Source organism: Carassius carassius, chromosome 30 (assembly GCF_963082965.1).
Source record: "Carassius carassius chromosome 30, fCarCar2.1, whole genome shotgun sequence".
Taxonomy (NCBI): Eukaryota; Metazoa; Chordata; class Actinopteri; order Cypriniformes; family Cyprinidae; genus Carassius; species Carassius carassius.
Window position 1 is genome coordinate 2,520,315 of NC_081784.1, and position 22,763 is coordinate 2,543,077.

At 34.0% G+C, this 22,763-nt stretch overlaps 2 protein-coding genes across 2 annotated transcripts; both read left to right on the forward strand.

Moving 5' to 3' along the window:
* The first annotated feature begins 90 nt into the window (after positions 1–90).
* Positions 91–3,754, forward strand: LOC132110403 (class II histocompatibility antigen, B-L beta chain-like). The gene is made up of 4 exons (XM_059516973.1): positions 91–217; positions 675–950; positions 2,847–3,128; positions 3,230–3,754. The coding sequence occupies exons 1-4, from the start codon at positions 154–156 to the stop codon at positions 3,346–3,348; spliced, it is 741 nt and encodes a 246-aa protein (XP_059372956.1). The 5' UTR covers positions 91–153; the 3' UTR covers positions 3,349–3,754.
* Positions 3,755–4,538: 784 nt separating this feature from the next.
* On the forward strand, positions 4,539–19,223 carry LOC132111078 (fibulin-7-like). Its single transcript, XM_059518245.1, has 8 exons — positions 4,539–4,755; positions 5,983–6,145; positions 8,563–8,739; positions 12,398–12,523; positions 13,768–13,905; positions 14,713–14,850; positions 16,565–16,703; positions 18,815–19,223. Exons 1-8 carry the CDS (start codon positions 4,684–4,686, stop codon positions 19,188–19,190), a joined length of 1,329 nt encoding a protein of 442 aa, XP_059374228.1. The 5' UTR covers positions 4,539–4,683; the 3' UTR covers positions 19,191–19,223.
* Positions 19,224–22,763: the final 3,540 nt, after the last annotated feature.

A 22,763-nucleotide genomic window follows, 5' to 3' on the forward strand; every position in this document is an offset into this window, starting at 1 on the left:
AAACCACAGCATAACAAAAGTGAAAGTACAGAAAAAAATAAAAGAGAAAAAAACTAGTCAAGACATCATGTGACGAAGAACTGTTATAACTGTTTTAACAGGAAGACATTGGCTTTTAGTTACTTTCTGAAGACAACAGTGTGAACGGCACACATGGAGATCATCCAGACATTTGTGTTTATACTTCTGCTTTCTCCTCCGATCACCATGTGGACAGGTTATTTAAAACATTGTTTTGTTTTCTCATCCTTCCTTTTCAACAGGAAGTAATGCATCATTTAGACAACAGGAAGAATATAGTCTTAGCATGTGTAAATTCATTGCATTTATTAATTTGAATACGTATAATGTTTTGAATATAAAACTGATACTTCAATACTGTTATATACTGTATATTTCCATATTTTTCAGCTTAAAATGATCATAGGTTCTCTGAGACCTGAAGCAAAACATGAGAGTTAAATAAGCAATGATTTTAATGTTTTTATGTAAACATACGTTATGTGAGTGAAATTAAATGGAATGCAATGACTTGTGGTATTGTTTGCAGGTTTATTTTAAGAATATGATTTCTTCAGTGTAAATTAAACATTGAATGTTTAATTTTCTATGATTGTTCTCTCTCAATCTTCGTCTTGGCCTAGAGTATTAATGAATATGTTATGTTTTTTTAGATTACGAGACAGTGAATGTGCTGGCCTACACACGGATGATGGAGAATGGCTCCATAGACCAGGCAGTGGTTGTTTTGGTGAATGAAGCCACATTTGCATACTTCGACCAGGCAAAAAACACATTTGTGTTACGTCCCAGGGCAAGCGCTGGGTTCTCAGTTTTAGAAGTCAGTGATCGCTCCTTCTGCATGTATGAGGTGTTAGCAGGATTTTATCGACAAACTGATTACCTAGAGAAACTCAAACAAGAAACAAATTCATCAAAATCACTTTTGGGTAATCTGTTATGATGTCATTCTAAACCAACATTACCTTCTTTCTTTATCTGAATATGTACACTGGACAAAATTATAAATGCAGCACTGCACCATTTTTCATGAGCTGGACTCAAAGATCCAAGACTTTTCTATGTACACAAAAGGCCTATTTCTCTCAAGTATTGTTCACAAATCTGTCTAAATCTGTGTTCGTGAGCACTTCTCCTTTTTCGAGATAATCCATTCACCTCACAGGTGTGGCATATCAAGATACTGATTATACAGCATGATTATTGCACAGGTGTGGCTTAGGCTGGCCACAATAAAAGGCCACTCTAAAATGTGCAGTTTTACTATTTTGGGGGGTACGCGGGGGTCCGTAAACCAGTCAGTATTTGATGTGACCACCATTTACTTCATGCAGTGCAGCACATCTCTTTCACATAGAGTTGATCAGGTTGTTGATTGTGGCCTGTGGAATGATTATCCACTCCTTTTCAATGGCTGTGTGAAGTTGCTGGGTCACCGTGTTTTTGCCAAGTAAGACATGTTCCTGGATCAGCATCTTTTGATGATCCTGGATCAACATTAAAAAATGTAGACTTAACCCAGTCCCTACCCCTAAGCCTAACCCTACCCATAATTTATTTCTAAAATCAGTGGGAATTGATAACTGATAAAGAAGGGTGAAGAAGCACCTAACCCTGATTGTAAGCCTTAAACAGATATTTCCTGAAAAGTTATATATAAATTCTGATTGGTTGATTCGAATGTTGCTCCAGGACCAACAAGGATGTTGAACATGTTGTACTGGGTGAAATCACGCTCACCGAAGTCGTCGGATATTGTCAGGAACTGGAACACACTGTCGTATACACTGATCCAGAGCATCCCAAACATGCTCAATGGGTGACATGTCCGGTGAGAATGCTGGCCATGCAAGAACTGGGATGTTTTCAGCTTCCAGGAATTGTGTACAGATTCTTGTAACATGAGGCTGTGCATTATCATGCTGCAACATGAGGTGATGGTCGTGGATGAATGGCACAACAATGGGCCTCAGGGGCTCATCACGGTATCTCTGTGCATTAAAATTGTCATCAATAAAATACACCTGTGTTCATGGTCCATAACATATGCCCATACCATAACCCCACCACCACCATGGGCCACTCGATCCATCAGCAAGCCACTGGTTGACAACAGCAAACCGGTCACCCACACGATGCCATACATGCTGTCTGCCATCAGCCCTGTACACTGAAAACCAGGATTCATCCGTGAAGAGAACACCTCTCCAAAGTGCCAGATACCATCAAATGTGAGCATTTGCCAACTCAAGTCAGTTGAACTGCAGTCAGGTCGAGACCCCGATGAGGATGAGATGCTGAAGATGGAGGTCCTGGGCTGGTGTAGTTACATGCGGTCTGCAGTTGTGAGGCCAGTTGGATGTACAGTACTGCCAAATTCTCTGAAACACCTTTGGAGACGACTTATGGTAGAGAAATTAACATTCAGTTCATGGGGAACAGCTCTATTGTACATTTCTGCAGTCAGCATGACAACTGCACGCTCCCTCAAATCTTGCGACATCTGTGGCATTGTGCTGTGTGACAAAACTGCTCATTTTTTAGAGTGTCCTTTTATTGTGGCCAGCCTAAGGCACACCTGTGCAATAATCATGCTGTCTAATCAGATCTTGATATGCCACACCTGTGAGGTGGATGGATTATCTCGGCAAAGGAGAAGTGCTCACTAACACAGATTTAAACAGATTTGTGAAGAATATTTGAGGACATATAAAAAAGCAAAAGTGTTGCGTTTATAATTTTGTTCAGGCTATATATGCATTTTGTAACTGAAGCAAATTACTTCTTTAACTACTGTTCTACTTTTCTTATTTTTTTTCATGCAGTACGCCCTTCAGTCAATGTGTATACTGAGTTTCCTGAACAACAAGGAAAAGTAAACGTCCTTTACTGCTATGCGACTGGGTTTTACCCTGGTGACATTGAAATAAACTTTTATCTCAATGGCCAAAAGTCCACTGTGAAAGCAGAGACCTCTGACTTAATGTATGGGGAAGACTGGACCTTCAGAGTGTACAAGTATATGAATATCACCCCACAGTATGAAGACAAGTACACATGTGAAGTGAGACACAATAGTATGGTTGAACCTAAAATGATAGAGTGGAGTAAGTTTGGTCACTTTTTTGGAAATGTAGAAATATAAAATGTGTTCTAAAAGGAATACATTGATAGAATCAGTAATAAATATGTCTGCTGTTTTCTCAAGGTCCTGAGTTTTCAGTATCCACATCCCATCTCTACTGGGCTTATTCACTACCTCTCAGCATCCTGCTGGGCATCATGGTCTCTGTCCTGATTTTAAGAAGAAAAGGCCTCTCTCAGTAATAAAGGTGCTTTGAAAGACTAAACTGCAGCATATATGTGCATCTGTGAACTTTGTGCTCCTGGGATCCTGGCATAGACGTTTGACTTCTTTAGATTACATTGTATTTTAATGAATTTCTCTACATGCCACAGTTTTAAGTCTGAATGTCCTATTCAGAGGTTTGATCAAAAACACTCACTCTCCTTGTTCTTTAATAATGAATTTGAAATAATTTTCTTAATGTTTGTTGTAAATAAACATCTCAGAAAAATGTTATGGGGATTCAAATCAGAATATGAGTTTTTGTTTTGAAACAAGGCATAATTTTAATGCATGTCTTCTGGAGAGGACACCAGGACAAACAGCTGTTAATCAGTCAATAACAAGCCAATAGGGGGAAAAAAATCATAAATCAATATTCTTATGAAATGTAGAATGTCATATGAATTTATTTATGGACATTTTACACATATTGCATAAAGTAAAAATACTGTCTGGTCTTTCATAAAATAGTTGAGAATAATCTCTGTACAAAGTTTTCCTGAAACCTAAAAACTGGGAAAACATTGTTTTTGCTTATATGTGTTTAAATATAATATAAAATATTAATAAAATATATTATTTCAAAAAGTTTTTTTTCTCTCCATTTGTTTCTGTTATGGCATTAAAAAAAATTACAAAACAATTTTCAGGGGGATGTAGATAATAATACAGAACTCACAAATTAGGTATAATCCATCACAAGATCCTTAAATTATTTAATCATCAATTATTAATCTTCATTGTGTAAATATCCGTTTTGGCCTTTAGTTACTCTAAAATAATTTTTGATTTATAAAATTCTATATTTACTCTGCAAGACCCAACCTGAACACATGGCCGCAGCAAAACCCCAAAAACTTGACATTGTGTTCCTTTAGATCCTACTCTCAACTTCAATATCTTTTGAAACATTTATTCAGAAATTTTAGGAGACATATGTCATCAATAGTAAGCCATATGTTTTATGTCTTATTCTTATCATACATGTGTAGATCTGTGCAGTATCACATAGAGACCTTTTGATGGACGAATGAATGCTTCGGTTCGATCGAATCATTTAAAAGAATCGTTTCAAATGAACAACTCGCGAATCAGACATCACGACTCCACAGGCGCTCGCGCGTCTTCATGAGAGAACAGTAGCATCTTAACTAACTCCTGCAACAGTTTATCAAACATTTCCTCTCAGGTTTGTTTCCAACGACTTTTAGACTCCACAGCTTGGAACCGTGAACACACTTAAGGATTAAAAACAACCGACACAAGAAGAACACAAGACGAGCTTTTACAGAGTCCTGGCCAGAAATAGGAGAATGAAGTTATCATACACAGTTTATCTTCTACTGAATTTTTTATCATTGTACGACTGTAATGATTCAGCGCAGGTGAGTATGCACGTATATTTATAATTCTATTATTGATATTTACAAAATAGCTCTATAATATTTATATGAATATATAATTATAATGTAAAGTTTCAATCATATTAGTGCATTATATGATTTTTTATTATTATGGTATGTTTCAAAAATCTAAACAGCCTCAATTACAAACTTATGACAAGCTTGGCATAGAGTAGATCAATTAATTTGAATAAATATTGAATGATATTTTGTTTTGTTAATTTGTAATTGTTCCAAAAGTACTGAATTGTGGTATCACAAACAAAATAGCAAGTTAAGAATCATCCTTGCTCAAATTCTGCAAGATTTTCTTCATCTTTTTTGCTCAGTGACTTTTAGTTAATTTGGTGATTTTTAGTGGATTTATGAAGTCGGTTCTTCATAGTGTAGCTTTTTAACAATATATCTATTATCTATCTATTCATCTTTTTCATCCTTACAAATTTCTTTTTAAGTTTTGCTTTATATTTTCTTCACAATAAATCCCACTTGCATAGCTAAAATGTCTACTATCTAATTCAATGACATTGAGACATTTTAAGTGTGACTTGAGTGTCCAAAAGGTTTCAGAGCCAGCAATTTAAGTTATATCATTAAATCTGTCAGATGCATTTTTGTATTTTTTTCCAGATCAGCTCTGCCTTTATTTACTATGGCATGGCGCTTAGTGAAATTTAAAGCCAATACATTTCCTCTAATGAGACTGTATTAAACTGCCATGAATAACATACAGGAGGCCAGTGTTTTGGACAGAGGTTGTAGAGATCTGCCTAACAGCTTTCTGTAGAACTGCCATCAAGCAGCTGAAGAGAAAAAGCGAGTATTAGACTCTTACATGTGGTTCCTGGAGAGGACCTACAGGTTGCCCATTGAGCGAATGCACGGTCCAAATGCATCTGAGACAACATCGCATCTGATAAATTGTTGCTGGAGTAATATTTGTGTTTCTAAGGGAACTCAGTTGTGTTGGCCTGAGCTTTCATGCCATGCCACACAGGAGTCCCTGTGCATGACATTACCCACAACATCTGTCCTTGATCATTCATATGTGGCATTTTTCATTTTCATACAAAGCTAATGTTTAGTGGGAATGTTCTTTATATCTCCTCCATATATGAGCTTGTGTTCGGGCGAATCTGTAATATCGGGATAACTGCTTGCCATCAAATTGTAACCAGGTGCTGGGATGATTGTGCTTTTTTGCCTCAGGGTTGTATGGATAAGCATCGAGTGATGGGGATGCTGCGTCAAATGGAGAAGTTTCTTAAAGGACACGAGATCCGATTCACCGAAGGGCTACGGATTATTAAATCCAAACTCACAAACCTTCAAAACTCAGTGTCCAAGCTCCCACAAGCAGACCAGTCCTCGTGTAAGTGCCATAACACATGACATATTCATATATCTTATTATATCAATGTACTGTGTAACCGGTTCTTTCTTCTTTAATAAATGCACATGTTTATTTCTGACTTACTGATTATTCGAGGCCAGCACTGTTATCAAAAATTGCTTTCAGTAAAGCTGTAATTAAAACACAAATAATACCTGAAACACTAAAGGTATACTGAAAAAATTTTGTTAATTTGAAACCATTTTCACTCAGAAATTACTAGTAATTACTACAAGAGACACATTAAATGAAACATGAAATGCTGAAGTAGATAGACTAAAATAGTATTTTCTTATATGTACTCCAATCATCTTTGTTTTATTTACAGCTTAAAAAACATAATTGTAAAAAATGTAACTATAGTTACTTAAATGACTAAAACTGATATCAATATAAAATAAAGCTAAACGGAAATGTAACAAAAATCCCCAAAACTAAAAATGGATTGTGACAAAATTACTAAAATTTAAACTAAAGTTAAAATGAAAATTGAAAATGTAAATACTATATAAAAGCAATTTTTTAATAAACATTGAAATAGTCTATACATAATACAAAAATAATATAAAAAAATATATAACCAACAAAATAAATAAAATTAATAATGGAATTATTGAAATTGAAAAAATGGACAATTGGCCCTTTTGCATGGAAAATGACCCTAGGATTTCCCTAATGTAAACACACCTTTAGTCAGGGTAGATAGTATATATAATTTTATGTATACTGTATAAAATGAGACACTAATGGTGTAAACATACAGTTTTTTCAACAGGTGGTACCGCTGTGTACTTCAGTATTCATCATTCAACTGGAAAAACATTACAAATATATTCATGCATTTTCAGTGCACTTAAAAAAAGTCTGCACCTCTAGCGCCAGCAAACAAAATTGCGAAAATATTGATTGTGCCATTGGTTGAGTCAATGATGCTGCATCGGGATGCACACAGAGCAATGTTTTTGCATATGAAACTAGAATAGGACAAAATATTTTACCACAGAAAAAAAATCATATACTTCAGCTTTACTGTAAATATAGTTTCTGGCTAAAGTCTTTTATTGGAATTAATTCAATCACTTTCTCATGTATGTTTGCTCTGCAATGTGTTTATTGAATGAAATTGTGTGTGTCATTTGGTGACAAAAATATTCAGCCGATAAAAAAATTGTTTTTGGAAAGTAATTCTCACAAAGAGGATTTATTCATCCTAATAAATGAGGTTCAGAATTCCAACAAATCAAAGATCTCTAGAAACCTATTTGTGTTATATAAGCATGAAATGACTTCCTTCCTTTAAAAAGAGTGGTTGGCTTCTTCAGGTTTGGAAAGGAGTTAATGCTCAGCACTCTACAGATGATGTGAACGGGTCGGATGTGTAGCTGTGTCATTTGGCTCAAGCTGATGCACAGTTCATGAACCGGGGTTGGCGGCAGGAATGATCAGGAGTTACTTCAGCATTTGTAGCAGCCAGTGCTTGACAGGACAATATTAAATAGATTCTTTGACAAACTACAGATCATCTTCTACATCTACATTAAAGCACTGAAGTGATAGGATTGTGCATTCTTCTCATTTCCCAATGTGACAAAAAGAAAAACAAGTGCCTAAGTTACTAAAAATGCTAAGTTACTTGAAAAAAAATAAAAAATGTATATATATATTGCTCGCTGTGTCGGTTTTATCTAGACTTTTTATTATTATTATTATTAATCCATCATGCATTAGTTGTTTCCTTTCACATATTATATAATACAAAGTCATTTACACTTTAAATGTGACTTTTAATGTTACATTAACAGAAAATGCACAATGGTATTTTTTTTATAATAACACAGCCATTTTAATTTTTTTTTTTGATATTTTGGAGATATTTAAGATTTTTGCAGAACTGGTTTAGTTTAAAAGTCTAATTTACTGCTGTAATGTGACATATTATAGAATAAAACTGAATATTCAAGAAAAAAATAGAGAGAGCAGGATTGGAAACATTAAATAATTTTAATGTTTGTTCATTATTTTTTTATTTAAATTTTTAGTAACTTTACATTTACCTTTAAGTTATAGCATTTTGATGTGCAATTATTTTTATTATTATAATTTTTTTGGTGCATTAATTGTGCGCAATATGACCAGGAATGTGAATTAATAAAGCATATAGAGTCAACCTCAATTTCATGTTTACTTAAATAAAACATACAAGCACCAGGTCTTTATTTTTCTGTATTCTTTGCCTATTCTGTCAGTATAAAATAAGGCATTTCCAATCTTTTCTCATGAAAGTTCCCACATTCAGTAACACATTTCAGCACGTGTGACTCCTGGCCCTCATTTAACCTTGTTCTACTCTGACATTCCTCTCTCTTGATGTGTTTCTCCTCTCATGTCTTCTTTAGCTCAATCTTCATGTCCACCTCTGTTGGCTCCGGCCCATGGGAGGAAGTTTGGCTCAAAGTACCTGGTGGGTCATGAGGTCCATTTCACCTGTTCTCAGGGTTATCGCATGATAGGACCAGGCACACGCGTGTGCCATGAGAACGGTACCTGGAGCGGAGTCAGTGTCGTCTGCAAAGGTGAGTCGAAAAGCTTCAAATTAATGTGTATCACACACTGTTAATCATGGAACATCAATACATAATGTACATAATTCATTTGAATTAATTCATTCAAAACCGTTGATTCAAACTGGATGGAAACCAACAACTGTCTTTATGAGTGAATCATTGAATCATTCAATTATTGTTTCAGGAATGAAACATTTGACTGCCATTATGCTGATTCCTTCAGAAACTAATCAAGTGTCTGATTCATTCCGGAAAGAGTCACTGAATCATTCATGCAATCAATTCATTCAAAAACACACCTTCATCCATCAAGTAAACAAGTGTGTGCTTTTTATGAGTTAATCATCGATTCAACAGATTCATTCAAAAACTTTGATTTATACAGCAACAAAACAAGTGAGTGAATCAATGAATCATTGAAAGGGGTTTCTAGAACACCAAGACTACCGTTTTATTGTGGTATTGTGAGCTGGGTAATCTGTAATCCCATTCAGGGTGACAGTGCTGAGATGTTTCTTATAAATATATATTCTCATAAATTATATAAAATAATAATAATAGTAATGAAGTTAGTATTTATAGAAGCTTATTTCTACAATGGAATAAAACAAATAAAATAGGTCATTGTGATTTTCTCTGAATTGGAGTTACATAGAAACTCTTAAATGCAATTGCAACTTTTTATCTCACAATTTAGATTTTCTTCTTGCAATTCTGAGTTTATATCTCTAAGTTTATATCTTAAAACTAATTCTTAAATAAGACTCAAAATTTAGAGAAAAAAAATCCCAAGGCTGAAACCAATGCTATGCATGAGTATGAGAACCCATTTATACATATATTAAAATAAATAAGTACATACATACATACATAAAGGTTGTGACTATTTCTTGTGTAAGAAACTATATTTCTCATTAATTCATATCCCAAAATTCCTATTTTTGTTCTTTTTCATCTAATCTGTTTTATTTTCCACTCTAAAGCAGTAACAGACATCACACTTCCATCTGAGGTATTTCATAACTTTGAGACTTTAACATTATTCTAAAACAAGAAAATCTTAATAAAGAATAAATAGAAGTGTTCAGACTTCTGGACTGGTAGTGTACCTCGGTCTGTGTTTTGTATGAAGTCTCAGAGGTCAGAGGTTAAGCTCATGCACACATCTCATTAAGCATGCCCATGGTCCGATAGCACGCAACTATGCTAAGCATGCTATTGATGACTTCCTTTAATAACGCTGCTGGCAGCATTTGGGACATTCCTTGTGGTACAGCGGGACGGGGCGAGCGTGCCGCAGTGTGTTTGAAAGGGCCGTGTGTTTGAGGGGAGCGTTTAGGTTAAAGGCAGCACAGACCGTGTAATGTCTATATTTCCGTAGGCGGGTGTAAGGGAGTCTATTTTGAGAGTTTTGAGGTCCGAATGCACCTTTCAGGCTTGCTGAGAAAAACATAACTATGTTCATAGGCAGTTTTGATATATTTTGGGAACTAAAGTGAACCTTTTACATCTGTATATTCTTGCACTTAAGCTTTCTGGGAAAGAAAATAAGAAGGACACTGCTGGCGAAGAAACATTCCTTTGGTCGGAAAAAACTTTTGATTCCAAAGATTTTACTCGTTCACTCTTAATACAGAAAATGTAGAACACATTCCAGGTGCAATATATTATATATATATATAGCATTTGGACTTTTTCATAACAATTAAGCATTAGCACATCATCCCATTCACATTACTGTAATGTGAAATATCTATATATTAATTCATTTAATTTATGTACATTTTTAATTTGTTAATCCATAACACAGGGATTATCTTCGTTTATATCTTCATACAATTATCTTCACTACAAATATCTTCACATAAGTGTAAAAATATATAAAATAGAAAATTTTTTATGTATATAAGTTTATATTGAAGAAATAAGTTTAAGTTGACGTATTGACCAAAACTAAAAAAAAAAAGAGAAATTTAAATTTAAATATAATAAAAATTATAAAGGCACAGAAATCTGAGTGAAATAAAATCTCCTTCCGGACAAAATCTTCAAGAAACAACTTAAAACTGATCTTTTCTGTGAGCATCTAACTGCAATCCTCATAATAAAATAAATAAATAATAATAAAAAATTCTATGCACTCACTTTTTCTCTTCTATTATTATCCTTTATCCCTTCCTGTCCTAACTTTTACTGTTTTGAACGAAGACTAAAACTGATAATTTTATACACTGATTAAACTTCATTTTACTTTGCATATAGTTTTTGACAATATCCCACAATGATGTAAACTGTATCTTAAGCATATTTTTGAAAACATTTATGAATCATCTAAACCAGATACTCAACCACAGCATTACACCCTATACTTACATCACTACTGTTTTATTACAGAAATAACCAAATCAAAAGAAAGTGGTTTAAGGGACAGCTGCATCAGCGCTTCAGGGATCTCATGTGTAGCTATCAGTGCTCTATCTGCTCATCTCTGTCTTCTTCTGTCCACGAGCCTCTCAAGCATGCTCTCTCTGTCCATTACAGATGTTTACATCAGCATCAGTAAATTTGCCCCCCGCAGCTGCTGTAGACAGATGTTGCGTGGCACACTAGCTGTTGTAAACCTAACCGACCTCACAACCATTCACAATCAGATACTGTGAATGTGACAGCGATGAATAACGAGAGAACGCAGTTTAGATGAACTGGTTTTTAGAAGCCGCTCAACATTCCATTTCTCAGTTTCAACACTCTATTGCTAACATTCCAGGAGATCTGTTTCATTTCACTGTGCCATTCTGTACAGGAAATAGGGAAGAATGTGGGCTCGTTTAATTCCTTTAACAATTCAGGTGTTTTCCATGGACACATAATCCTCAGCTCTGTACAGACCCGAAGATAAGAATCTGGGGAATTTCAACTATTTCTTTTATTAAGCCTTAATTAGCATTGCAAATCTATGATCGGTATTCCAGTTAATACAGTAAGTGGCTGGAACAGTTATTTTTGCTTTGTGTCATTATTTTCATGACAGGATGGATAGACGGAGGGATGACTAAAGAAATAAATAAATAAGGTTATGTTGATTTAAATCATTGATTGTATATATAGTTATATATATATATTTGATTAATTTTTTACTGTTCCATATTGATTTAGAGGCTTTACAAAACACGACAATTCAGGATGAATCTAATGAAACATTTTTGGGTCATATTTTAGCATTAGAAAAGTAAAGAAACATAAGATATTTTGCACTGTGACATTATTTTCATGAGAGCATATAATTATTTATTGTATAATAATTTTTGTGTAACCTTTATGTTGCATTAAATCATTGGTTTATATTATTGCATTACATTATGTTCATTTTAATTAATAAAAATTTTTTATAATATTTTGCACAAAAAAAGTAAAAGACCCGGGTTCACTTTGGCAATGTAAATCGTTTGTCTAATTGTCCTAAAAAATAAGATAGATTTTCTGTATACCGCATATATTTTAATTTCTAATTTTAAGATTAAAAGCATTGTCAAGCCACCATTTACATCATTTATTTGGGTTGATTTGCGATCAAACCTGTTTATTGTGAACTGTAGCATCACTGATCCCAGCTAACCAGAGAACAGACACATAAGGTCAGCACATAAGGCTGTTGTCTTTCACACAGATGTGAGCGTGTGCGCCAGTAACCCGTGTCAGAACGGCGGCACCTGTGTGGAGGCTCTGAACCAGTTCAAGTGCACCTGTCCACACAACTGGAGCGGGAGTCAATGTCAATACCAGACGCAGACAGGTCTGTGTTTCAGGAATCTATTCTATACGTGTCAGAGGCAGACAGGAGGATGGGACAGAAGGGAATCTGGGAACCCAATCAACTAGGGGTGGATGATATGGCCAAAATATCATATAAAGATTTTTTCAGGAAGGATCGGTGACCCACGATCTTATTGTGATTCTATTTCATGTTAATTTTTAAAGGGATAGTTCACCCAAAAATGAAAATTCGGTCATCATTTACTCACTTTCAAGCTGTTCCAAAAAAAGTTTATTTCTTCTGCTGAACACAAAATAAGTATTTTTCTGAATAGTGTTGATAACCAAACAGTTGACAGTAGCCACTATGGAAACTTGCAATTCCGTTAAAAATAATTCAGAGACTATGAACTCGCAATTCTGATTTTATATCTTGCAATTGTGAGTTATGAAGTCAGAATTGCGAGATAAAAAGTTGCGGTTACCTTGTTTTATTTTTTTTTTTTTTTTGGTGGAAATAGGCTTCCATAAGCCACTGGCTTCCATAGTATGAAAAAAAGGTTACCCACCAGTGTTGAGGAAAGTTACTTTTAAAAGTAATGCATTACAATATTGATACTAATTGCATGCAAATACTGTACAACAGGCAGAAGAAAATGCATATTCACGTGTGTACAGTAGAGGGCGCACCTCAAACAAACCTCTCAGCTCTGCTACCATTCTGAATGCATGAAGAATAGGATGTAGGAAAAGAAATTTCAACACTCTTAAACAATAATAAAAAAATGACACACAAAAATAATCTTTGCTTATAAGGATGGTTGAATTAGATCATCAAAGTACAGCAGCAAAGACATTGATTATTAAAATGGGATTAAATACAAAAAAAAAAAACTGAAGTAATTAAATGTTAAATATCACAAATATAATTTTTTTCATTTTGAGTAATACTGAATCTGTTTTTGTGCGTGTGAGATGAGTAAATGTATGTTCACATTTAATCTTGAACTACAGTAACAATCATGTTTAGATTGAAAAGTAGGTAGTGGATGGATCACCCGCCCCTAATATCAACTACACATTCATGCCTAAAAATTAAAAACCCACTAACATAATGTTGGGGACGTCTTCAGAAAATGCAGAAAATAACACACTTCACCTTTAACCTGTGTTCCGGTCTTTAAATGAAAGCATGCATGTGAATGTTTGTTATTCATATGCGCCGTCTGTGTGTTTGTGGGAGGTTAAGCCTCCTCTTTTCCATTTCCTCTCTGTCTCTCTCAGCGCCTCCGGAGTGGAGCGTCATGAATGACCCAGCTTTCAGCCGAAAGCCCCGCTGTGCCAAAGTGGACCGAGCTCAACACTGCAGCTGTGACGCAGGCTTCCACATGAGTGGCACCTCAGACAACAGCATCTGTCAGGGTGGGTCCATACAGGGATTTTGGTGGAGATCTCCAAATGCATTAAAGCAATAAACTACTGGAGGCTGTCCATTACAATGATTATACCAGTAAATGCTAAATGTAATATTAACAATGATAGAAGATGACACTTAATAAGGGCCACTTTAACATGTCAGATCAAGTAAAAAAATAACTATTTAAATCAGGGATTTTTGTCAGCCAAACCTTTTCTGACCTAAAATATTTAGGCGTACTATAAAAAGTTGTATATTTTAATAATTTAACAATACATTCACATGTTCACAGTACTATGATTTATATATAAAATAATATATATATTTAGTGTAAAATTTTTATGATTCAATTAATTATTAGCTTTTTCATCAAAAGTTTGGCTTTTACAGTAGAACAGGGCTAAAGGCACACCAGCTTGAAATAAAGGCACAATTAATTGACGTGATAATAAATAAGAAGCTGACTTTTCACTTAGTTGACATGACATGGTTAGATTCAGATGGTGATAACATCACCATATCTATAATCGAACAAGCATATTTAAAAATATGAGATGAAACATATCATATTCTGAAATATCTCATTGATTGTTAAAACTATAAATCTATATTAAGTTATAATAGGATCTCTTTCACAGCTTTCAGAATCTTTATTTTTTTTAATGTGTTATATATATACTATAGGACTAGTTCAAAGAATATTTTCCCTAAGGTGTATTTTATTTTCGTGACTCATTTCCTTTCTGTCGCTGTCTCTTGTCAAATCCACACATGTAATCATATGTTGAGTTATTATGTGTGCATGTGCCCAGATGTGAATGAATGTGAGGTGTATAAGACTGAGCGTGGAGGGCCTCTGTGTGGTCACGCCTGTGTGAACGTCCCGGGATCGTACCATTGTTCCTGTCCCACCGGACACAAGCTGCTCGCTGATGGAAGAAGCTGTGAGGGTGAGTGAGAAACGCTCTTCTCTTAGAAATAAAGGTTGGGAATAAGTGTGTTTTACAGCCTGATGTCACAGGAGAGTAAGAAATAAATAGTTCAACTAAAAATAAACATCCTGACATTATTAACTCACCCACATGTCGGTCCAAACCCGTATGACGTCTTTGCTGAGAGAGCCTCTGATTTTAGTGGTTTTACACCTTGCAAAGCCCTGCAGGTGTAAATGAAGTGGGTAGATGAAGACAAATAGTGAGAAGCAGTTGATTCGGGTTTTGGCTGGTGTGGCTTAAGTACATTTGGAGAACAAATGAGAGAGATGTTTTGGCTGATCATGAAACTGCAAATAAAAAAAATTGGATAAAATAAAATATACAATATTTTCAGTAGTAGCATTAATAATAATAATAATAATAATAATAAAAAACCAAAACTAAAATAAATAAACAATATATTTGACCTAGCTAAATAAACTTTTTTTGACAACTAGTCGATTTTTGTGACCAGTCCCTAATATTTATGTAGTGTAAGTCTGACATTTAAATAAGGTTGTGTTGTTGTATTATTTGTATGTACTGTCAAGTTTAAGGCTGTTCCTTTTTTCTTTTTTTTCTGCCGCATTAAGCAAAAAACATTATTAATAAATAAAATAAATGCCATCATTCTGATGTTTTGTATTTACTCCTTGAATAGTTTAATTGACATTTTCTTTTTGGTTGAAGTTCTGATTACCTTAGAATAAAATTGTAAACAAAATAAAATAATTATCATTTTATTCTAAAATAATCAGAATTTCACCTGGCCAATGAAACTCTTTCTATAAAATAGAAAATCAAAATAAAATGGAATGAAATAAAATACAACAAAATATTAAATATTATATTTTTTTCTGCCATGTAGTAGAAATTTGGCTTAAATGCAGGAGTTTCATGCATTTAAAGTGTGGATAATTTTCTAGTTGAAATTATGATTATCTTAGAATAATAAATAATAAATCAAATATCATTTTAAAATACTTTAAAATATTTAATTTATCATCTAGATAAATAAAGGAAACGAAAAAAAAAACAGAAAGTAATCTGAAGTAATCTCTTACCACTGGTGAATGAAATGCTTGCTCTTTTAGAAAATCTAAATAAAATAAAATATATTTAATTCTCAAATAAATAGCTTTTCATTGGGCAGGTGGAAAACATGTGGCTTGATTATAAATATTTGTCTATATACAGCAAATAGACAGGGTAACAAAGATAGCAATATATTAAATTTGGTATGAAGACAATACACAATTACTAATATTTAATGCATTTAAAATGTAAGCATATAACTTGCATGAAATTGTATGTAATGCCATGGAGTGTCAGATGTGCAATGATGTGGCTCAATACAGACAATTTAAACAGGAAATACAGATTTTAAATAACAATAATTATAGAAATAAATTTTAAGGACACTTCAGTTTTAGATATTGCACAAGTGATTGAAAAGTATCAAATGTACAATGTATTTTAACACACGTGATGCTGTTACAAAGATGATCCCACTCAGAAATCCAGCCAGGAACACGTCTACCATAATTAGAGAACTGTACACAAATCAGATTTAAAGTCTAAATGAAAATTCCCTCATGTAGCCAGCATTTCCAGCTCTATGCATCTTCTCTCACTCTATTATTTCTCCCCTCTCTGAATCGAATCTCTCCCTTTCCTCCGGGCGCTCCAGATGTGGATGAATGTCTTACACAACAGCACAACTGCAGCCATGGCACCACCTGTATCAACAGCGGAGGAGGTTTCCAGTGTGTTAACCCAGAGTGTCCACCCTCGCTGGGCAACATCAGCTACGTCAAAACATCACCTTTGTGAGTTACAGCATACAGCATGCACACCTAGTGAGCTGTCTGATTACCTACTGCATACAACAAGTAAATACAACAGGAGACTTGACAACTCGTTCCAATAGTATGATGTTACCTTAACATATTACAGGAAGATGCTCATAACACTGAATTGATGATTGAATGTGCTTCCAGCAGCCATGATTAACAGCAGCTGGTAGTTAAAGATTTCTATGTGCAATTTGATTTAATGAGAATCTCGGGACCGATCTCTATCCAATCACGTGGATGGATAAAAATAAAATTAAAAGAGAAAAGTACAATTCTGATTTTAAAATATGCTTAATATTACTGTAACTTGAGTATTTGTAATTTATTACTTATTCACAGCTCTGTAATTATGAAATGAAAAGACATAATAATGAAATGCTGTCATAATTATAAAATAATTATTAGGTAAATTATGAGATATGGCAAATTATGACATGTCAAAATTGACATGCTAAGTCATGATTATGAGATGAAAGGAAAACTAAATTATGACATTAATTCATAATTATGAGAAAAAAGCCGGAATTATGACATATAATAATTCCAGCTGTTATATCATAATTATGATTTAGTTTGTCATTATGAGATAAAAAGTTAAATTAAACATACTAAGTCATAATTGAGATGAAATAGAAAAGTCAAAATTATGAGATCGTATAAATTTAACTAAATGACTGGATAAATCTATGATAATTCCAACTTTTATCTCATAATCATGACTAAGTCATATGGTTAAATTTATTTACTTTCATAATTTTGACATTTTTTTATTTCATATCAAATATGACTTAGTATGTTTAACTTGGACTTTTATCTCATAATGACATACTAAGTCATGATTATGAGATAAAAGTCAGAATCATAATACATTTAGTCAAATAGTTAAAATTATGTAATCTCATCATTTTGACTTCAGTTTCCTCTCAGTTATGACTTAGTATGTTTAACTTGGACTTTTATATCATAATGACATAGTAAATCATGATTATGAGATTAAAGTCAGAATAATTATATACTAAAATCATATTGTTAAAACGATGTGATCTCAATTCTGACTTTTCAATTTCATCTAAACTGTAACTTAGTATCTTAAATTTGGACTTTTTATCTCAGTGACATAAGTCATAAATATGAGATAAAAGGCGAATTTATGACATACTAAATCAAAATTATGCCAAAACGAAATTATGAAAAAAAGTCAATATTATGACATACTATGTCATAATTATGAGACAGTCATCTTAAGTTTCATATCAATTATGGCTTGGTATGTTATAATTCTGACTTTACATTGCATCATTAGGACCTAGTATGTCCATTTACATTTTTTACTTCATAACTATGAAATAAATATCAGAATTATGATTTTTCAAAGCATATATTTTTTTCTTTTATGGTGGAAATGAGGTTCCAAATTTAAAAGTGGATATGCATTCTGACAGATTCATTTGCAAGCAACCTTTAAATCACAAGTATTTAATTATGTAATATGTTTTATCGTAGCTTTTAAAAATGATAACTGTGATTATCAATTCAAAGGAGACTCCACCCCAAAATGAAATTTTTATCATTAAATAATTACCCCCATGTCGTTCCAAACACATAAAAGCTATGTAAATACACGTAGAAAACATATCCTTGTGGCGCGGCTGACACAGAAGATCGTATGCTCTTTGCGTTCAGCGATGTTCTCCAAAATGACGCTACGGTGATGCAGAGAGACACAGAGGAGACAAATTGTTGAAAGTCGTTATTTTTGTTTTCTTCACGTACAAAAAAGTATTCTTTTCGCTTCATAACATTACAGTTGAACCACTGATGGCAGATGGACTATTCTGAGGACATCTTTCATACTTTTCTGGACCTTGACAGTGTAATTTACTTTTGCAGTCCATGAGACAGTCACAAGCCTCCCGGTTTTCATCCAAAATATCTTAAATTGTGTTCCAAAGACGAACAAAGCTTTTATGGGTTTGGAACGACATGGGGGTAGGTGATAATTGCAAAAATAATTGGAGTATCCCTTTAAGTAAAGTTCTTGGGACTGGTTTTGGAATTGATCTGTAGTGTTTAATGATCCACAGCCAGTGTGAAAGGAATCCCTGTCCCATGGAGAGCCGCTCATGTCCGTTTGCCGCTAAGACCATTTCTTACCACTACCTGTCTCTGCCGTCCAACCTGCGCACCCCGGCCACGCTGTTCCGCATGGCCACTGCGACGGCTCCTGGTCGGCCGGGTCCAGACAGCCTTCGCTTTGGCATCGCAGGCGGAGGTGACGCCCGCAGCATGTTCGTGATGCAGCGCTCAGACCGTCAGACCGGAGAGCTGATCCTGGTCCAGCCGCTGCGAGGCCCGCAGGAGCTCAGCGTGGAGGTGGAGATGTCTGAATACGCTGACCGCACTTTCCAAGCCAAACATCTGGCACGGGTCAACCTTCTGATTTCACCCTACGAGTTCTGAAGAGGCTGGCCGCTGTCTAGATTGAGTGTTGATGTTGAGACTTGAAGAGGAAAGAATGTTTTCCATGTTACTAAAGCTGAATGATAGAGTTGTTCTCAGATGTGGCTCGATATTGATGCTGGAATAGCCACAAAACTGGAAGATATAGAAAGTACAGTGGAAAGTCATGCTTATATGGACGTGAAATTATGACCTTTAAGGTAATTTTTTTTATATAATGAAAAAATCATATAAAATGCTTTTGCTTTACCTTTTAATACATATCATGGTTAAAGGTTAAGTGTGTATTTTTTCTTGTCACAGTTAAATATACTTTTGTGCTGGATATCTGTTTTTAAAATCAAATGCAAGACGTTTAAGGATATTTTAAGACCTGCACAAATAAAATGAATACTGTTAATGTCCAAACACAACAAACCACAAATTATTTTACTAATTGAAGCACTCACGTATTTAATTCATTTATATCCATTTTTCCATCCCAAGATGTAAGACCTTTTAAAATGATAATTATGACTTTTGTTATACCATTTAAGACACACTTGACCTTCCATAAACCATTTCACAAATATAATTTCTAATTTCTCTAACACATCTCAGATTAATAAAGGTTGATGCAAGTGGGAAAAAGTCAAGTGATAAAAAGTTATGAATAGTAATTAAATACAACGCGAGCTTTATAATTGGTTTGTTCAATCAGTAAGGAAAAGAAGATGGGATTGTGTTTAAGAGCCAAAGAAAGAAAGACGCAAACATCTGCTAAACCTGATGAACAGAACAGTAAGTCATTCTTTGTTTTTAATTACTTCTGCTTCAGTACATGGTTAATATAAGTTTGTATTTATGCACTACTGTCTTTTTAAATAACTTACTTTAGGCTTGTTTAATGTTTTCTAATAAGAACAACGAAGTCTGAACGTTGCAGTTTTTTGTAATTATGCATTTGAATATGATATATTTCTACAGTATTTGCATCTGTCGCTCATGTTATATCAGCTTTGGGATCAAATACTGAAATCAATGGCTGTTTCCCACATTATTGCTTTTAATTGCTGTCTTGCACACACATTGAATGTTTCTTAATTAAAGTGAGAAATTCATTTTTCTGTGTTTTGATGTCTTTCTCTAGTTTCTTTGATCTCACACAGAACAATTTGCAAATGAACAACAAATGAATCAAAATGAAAACAAAGTCAGCATTATTCATCTCTTTGATCTTTGATGTTGTTTTGGTGCAGGACATTTCAAATGTTAATTTGAATTCGTTCTTAAAGGGACAGTTCAGTTATAATTTAAACCTATTTAAATTTAAACCTCATTTTTGTTCCATACAAAGTGAGAGTGAGTAAACCTTGATGAAATTTTCAGTTTTGGGTGAACTGTCCCTTTAATTTATTTAAAGAGAAAAGGACAATAATGTCAAGCACATGTGGTTCTCCAGCTCGTTTTCTCTCAAAAGATCAAAAGAACCACAGGCTTCCAGAAGCATATGTTCAGGAGGGACGGTCGGGTGCCTGTTTAAAATGACAATGCATTTCAATTGTAAAATCTTTGGATAATTACTGTGAAGCATCTCATCTCTGTTCACTGGCCCAGCCTGAAGATTTTTAAAAAAGTTTTCACAAAAGTGCAGAGAGATTTGCCATAATTTAACTTTCACTACAAGACATTTTGAGCAAACAAGTCGTAAGCAAAGAAAGTAACCTCATGTGGCTCCAAACCTGAATAACGTTTTTCCTTCTGGGAAACACTGATGGCTTTTAGAAGTGTTCACACTGCTCTTTTCCATACACTGAAAGCATTTATTAACTATATATTTCAAGCAATCCATATATATTTATTTAGTCTTCTGACTAAAGTCTTATGATATAGCAGCTCTGAATGAGGAATTTACCGGATTATTATTCTGTTAGTTTGAGATGCTTGTTAACCCAACTGGTCTTGAGGTGTTTCTTTCAGAGTTTGAGTTATTTATTATTTTGCACTGGACTGCAAAATAAGAGGGTAAAAAGTATGGCCAAAATGTCATGCATCAGTAAAAGCACATGTGTTTGCCTTCAGAAAAGTAGATTGTTATCTTGACTATGTTTGGTTCTGGTCACGATACGGTTGTGTTTGTTTGTCATGTAACTTGGTTTAAGACTCAAAGTTCATGGATTAGCTGAAAGACTACTACTCAGAAACTTTTATAGGTTTTATTGATATTTTGAATATTTTATTATTATTTATTTCAGTTAAAGTTTTTGTTGTGAGTTTTTTAATTTTAGCTGAAAAAATAACAAAAACTCACAACAAAAACTATATATATTACATTTATTAAAAAAATGTATTATTAATTATTTTATTAAACTTTTCTTCAGTCCCAAGTACCAAGAGAGATTTATGATAACATTGCTAACACTGTAAATCTTTTTTTATTTTTTTTATTTATGATCATCTTAGTACATCAAGTTATGTGAAAATAACAACAACACTGATGCTGAATTTACTTATTTAACACTTGTATCCAGGAAGGGTGCATTAAATTGTTCCAAACTGAGAGTAAATGTTACGTTACAAATCTTGTTTGCAATCTTACTTATAAGCAGATGGGCTAAAATGAAAATACTTCTAATAATAGCTCTACAGACAAATTATTAGTTATAAGGCCATGTATATGCACAGAACGTTTATAAATCAAAGAAATTGACAACGTGCTGTAATTACAATATAATTAAGTGATGCCCCTCGTGGCCTTACTGGAAATATAGATGATAATGAGATTGAGATTGGTGAGGAGAATGACCTCCATAAACATGATTAAATTTGACAAAACAGATAAAATGACACATTCTTGGTCAGCTGTCTTATCAAACACCTTCAGGACACTGGGAATCCTTTAAAAACAACATATTTTGACATAACTCACAACGCCTCACGATTTGGCTTTAATAAAGAGTCTTTATTGCAACCCATATTGTTGAACATGTATGAAACATGGATAAACATGCATGTAGACAGAAAGCAGACGAGACCTGAGCTCTACAGGACATCAAATGTGCTTTTTGAACAGTGTGAGCTCACAATTGAGGAGGGCAGCTGATTGTTAGGCAAACAGAAAGGTAAATAAAATATTGGAAAGGGAAATGGTTTTTATGGAAAAACTAAACAGAATGACACATGAAGGACAAGGGCAACATCACGCAGATAAATGAAGCTGCATCATATGACCAAAAAATATCACATTCTCTTAAAGTGCGCTTTGTAATAAACACAAATCAGAATTTTGTTTAGTCTCAAGGAAATAAAAAGACATATTTCTGAAGTTTAACAGTCTTTCTGTTTACCACGGTTCAGCATGGTAAAGCACACAACCTTCTGTTAAAGCAGACATGTCACAAATGTCCCACCGAGACCTGGGAAGAAAAGGCAATGTGACCATTTCACTGTGATACAGCAAAAACCCTAAAAACAGAAGTGAGTTAAGGCTTCAGTATGCATCTACACAGAGTTCCAAGATACATACGCTTTTCCTCAAAAAAAACTAAACCATTTAAAGGAATGTTTCACCCAAAAATGAAAAAGACACCCTAA